Consider the following 2,130-nt stretch of genomic DNA (forward strand, 5'->3'; position numbering starts at 1 on the left):
CGGCACCCCCCCCCCAGCACCCACCACCTACTTGGGGAACCAGTTGGGGTCTCCCACGAAGAGCCCGTCGCCCTTGGCCACGGCCAGGCTGCCCAGGTTCATCAGGGTCCTCTGCACGCACGCCATGTTCTTCCCTGCAAGGCCCCAGGCAGGCTCAGCCCCGTCCCCATCCATCTCCAACCCCGTCACCGTCCCCTGCACCCACCCAGCCGCTCACCTTCCCAGAGGTCGACGGTCTGAAAGATGTCAGTGGCAGCGATGCCGTAGCGCTCGGCTGCCTGCAGGAACTGCGAGATCTGCTCCATCTGCTTGAAGGCCATGGCAGACGCCTGGATCTTGGCCACCGGCCCCTGGCCCCGCGGGTGCAGGCTGTTGATGAGCCGGCACAGCACCTGGCCGGGAGGGAGCCAGGCGTCAGGTGGTGTGGCGCAGCAGCCCCCTGCCCCGGCCGGCCCTGAGGGTACTCACGGTGCCGTCTTTCAGCCACTGCTGGAAGCCATCCCTGCCAGGTGCCGGCTGCGCGACGTCCCCACCACACTGCGCCAGGATCCACCGCACCAGGACCTGCTCCAGCTCAGGGTCATACTGCCGGTCGATCTTCTGCTGCACCTCCCGGCTGAGGCCATACGACGGTCCCCGGTTTGCCATGCTGACGGCAGGGGGGTCTGCAGAGATTGGACCCCTGTCAGCGGCTCTGGTGGCACCGGGGCATCCAGCATGGGACAGACATGGCCCCGTGCCCGCGGCATGGTGGAGCCCCTCAGGGACAGCAGTTGACAGCAGGCATGGTAGCTGCTCCCCAGCAGCGTGGCAGAGCCCCATCCTGCCCAGCCAGGCTGCCTGGACGTCCGGCACGGAGCCTTATCGCCTGTGCCAGGCACTGCCCGGTCTCTGCCCTGCCCTGCCTGCTTCCTGCCCAGCCAGCCAGGAGCAGGTGCTGGGTCTGTGCCCACCCGAGGGCGACGGGGCAATTTGGCCCTGGGCAGGGTGGGCAGCACCATGGCCCCTCAGTGCTGGGGCTGGACCCCCCCACCCTGAGCATCAGTGTCCCCGCGGCTTGGCCCCACCGAGCGCACGCGTACTTGGCAGGCGCTCACTGCCGGTCGAAGCTTGTTTGCGAAGCTCACCCATTTGCTCGGGCTGGGTGCCAGATCCGGGACTGGCTCAGGAGCACAGGGCCTGGGGCTGCCGCCAGCGGTGCCCCCACCCCAGCAGGGGAGCCGGACCTGGCGGGCCCTGTGGCCGGGCACTGCCCTTGCCAAGGTGCCACCGGAGCTGGTGCCAACCGTGCTGGGAAGGATAGAGGTTGTGCAAGGTGCCCACAGGGGAACACGAGCAGATGAGTGCTGCCCTGCCCATGCAGCTGGGGTGCTCCAAGCTCCGAGGTGGTCTGGATCCCCTCTACCCACCAGCGACGCAGTGGGCATGCATTGGGATGTGTATTGCCTCCCGTGCCCAGTCCTGCACTGCTGGCGTTTGGGGGGCACCCTGGCACACAGAAGCAGGAGCACATGCTGCTCCTCCCCAGGGATGCAGGTGCCCCTGCCAGCCCCGGTGCCCACACCCCAGCTGGGGGCATATGGCAGCTGCCGGCATGGGGCAGCCCAGCCCACACCTGGGGGGACCAGGCTCAGTTTGGGACAGAGCTTGACCCCATCACATGGCTAGCTTCACGCTTCGGGCTCCTGTCACTAGGAGCAGCCATGGGACGAGCCACCCTGGCTCATCAGGACAGGAGGAAAATCAACCCCAAGCCCCCGGGGAAGCCAGCAGCAGCAGCAGCGGGGCGGCTGTGCAAAGCCTCAACGCTGTGGCCACCCCGCAACCACAAACCATCCCAGGCCAGCCAGGTGTCCCCCCAAAGCCATCGGCTGCCATGGGGCTCCCCGGGGCAAGTGCTGGGGTGCGGGCAGCCCCTGCAGGGAGGGAGCCAGCTTCCCCGGAGCGTGGGGAACGCCCGGCCGGGGGCCAAGCCGGTTGGGAAACAAAGAGGAGCTGAAATTGGTGCAGACAGGGCTGATTTCCCGACACAGCTGGGGCTTGCCCAGACGGGAGGGGAGGGCCAGACCCAGCCCAGCTGCGCCACTGCCGTGCTGGGGACCCCACGGACGCCGCGGGAGGGGGCTGCAC

At 68.4% G+C, this 2,130-nt stretch overlaps 1 protein-coding gene across 1 annotated transcript; it reads right to left on the reverse strand.

The window, feature by feature from the left end:
- Positions 1–27: 27 nt before the first annotated feature.
- On the reverse strand, positions 28–691 carry TAGLN2 (transgelin 2). The gene is made up of 3 exons (XM_009281226.2): positions 469–691; positions 218–392; positions 28–134 (listed from the first exon to the last, which is right to left on the reverse strand). Exons 1-3 carry the CDS (start codon positions 646–648, stop codon positions 28–30), a joined length of 462 nt encoding a protein of 153 aa, XP_009279501.1. The 5' UTR covers positions 649–691.
- Between the last annotated feature and the right edge of the window lie 1,439 nt (positions 692–2,130).

This window comes from Aptenodytes forsteri, unplaced genomic scaffold (genome assembly GCF_000699145.1).
Source record: "Aptenodytes forsteri isolate BGI_AS27 unplaced genomic scaffold, ASM69914v1 Scaffold276, whole genome shotgun sequence".
Lineage (NCBI taxonomy): Eukaryota > Metazoa > Chordata > Aves > Sphenisciformes > Spheniscidae > Aptenodytes > Aptenodytes forsteri.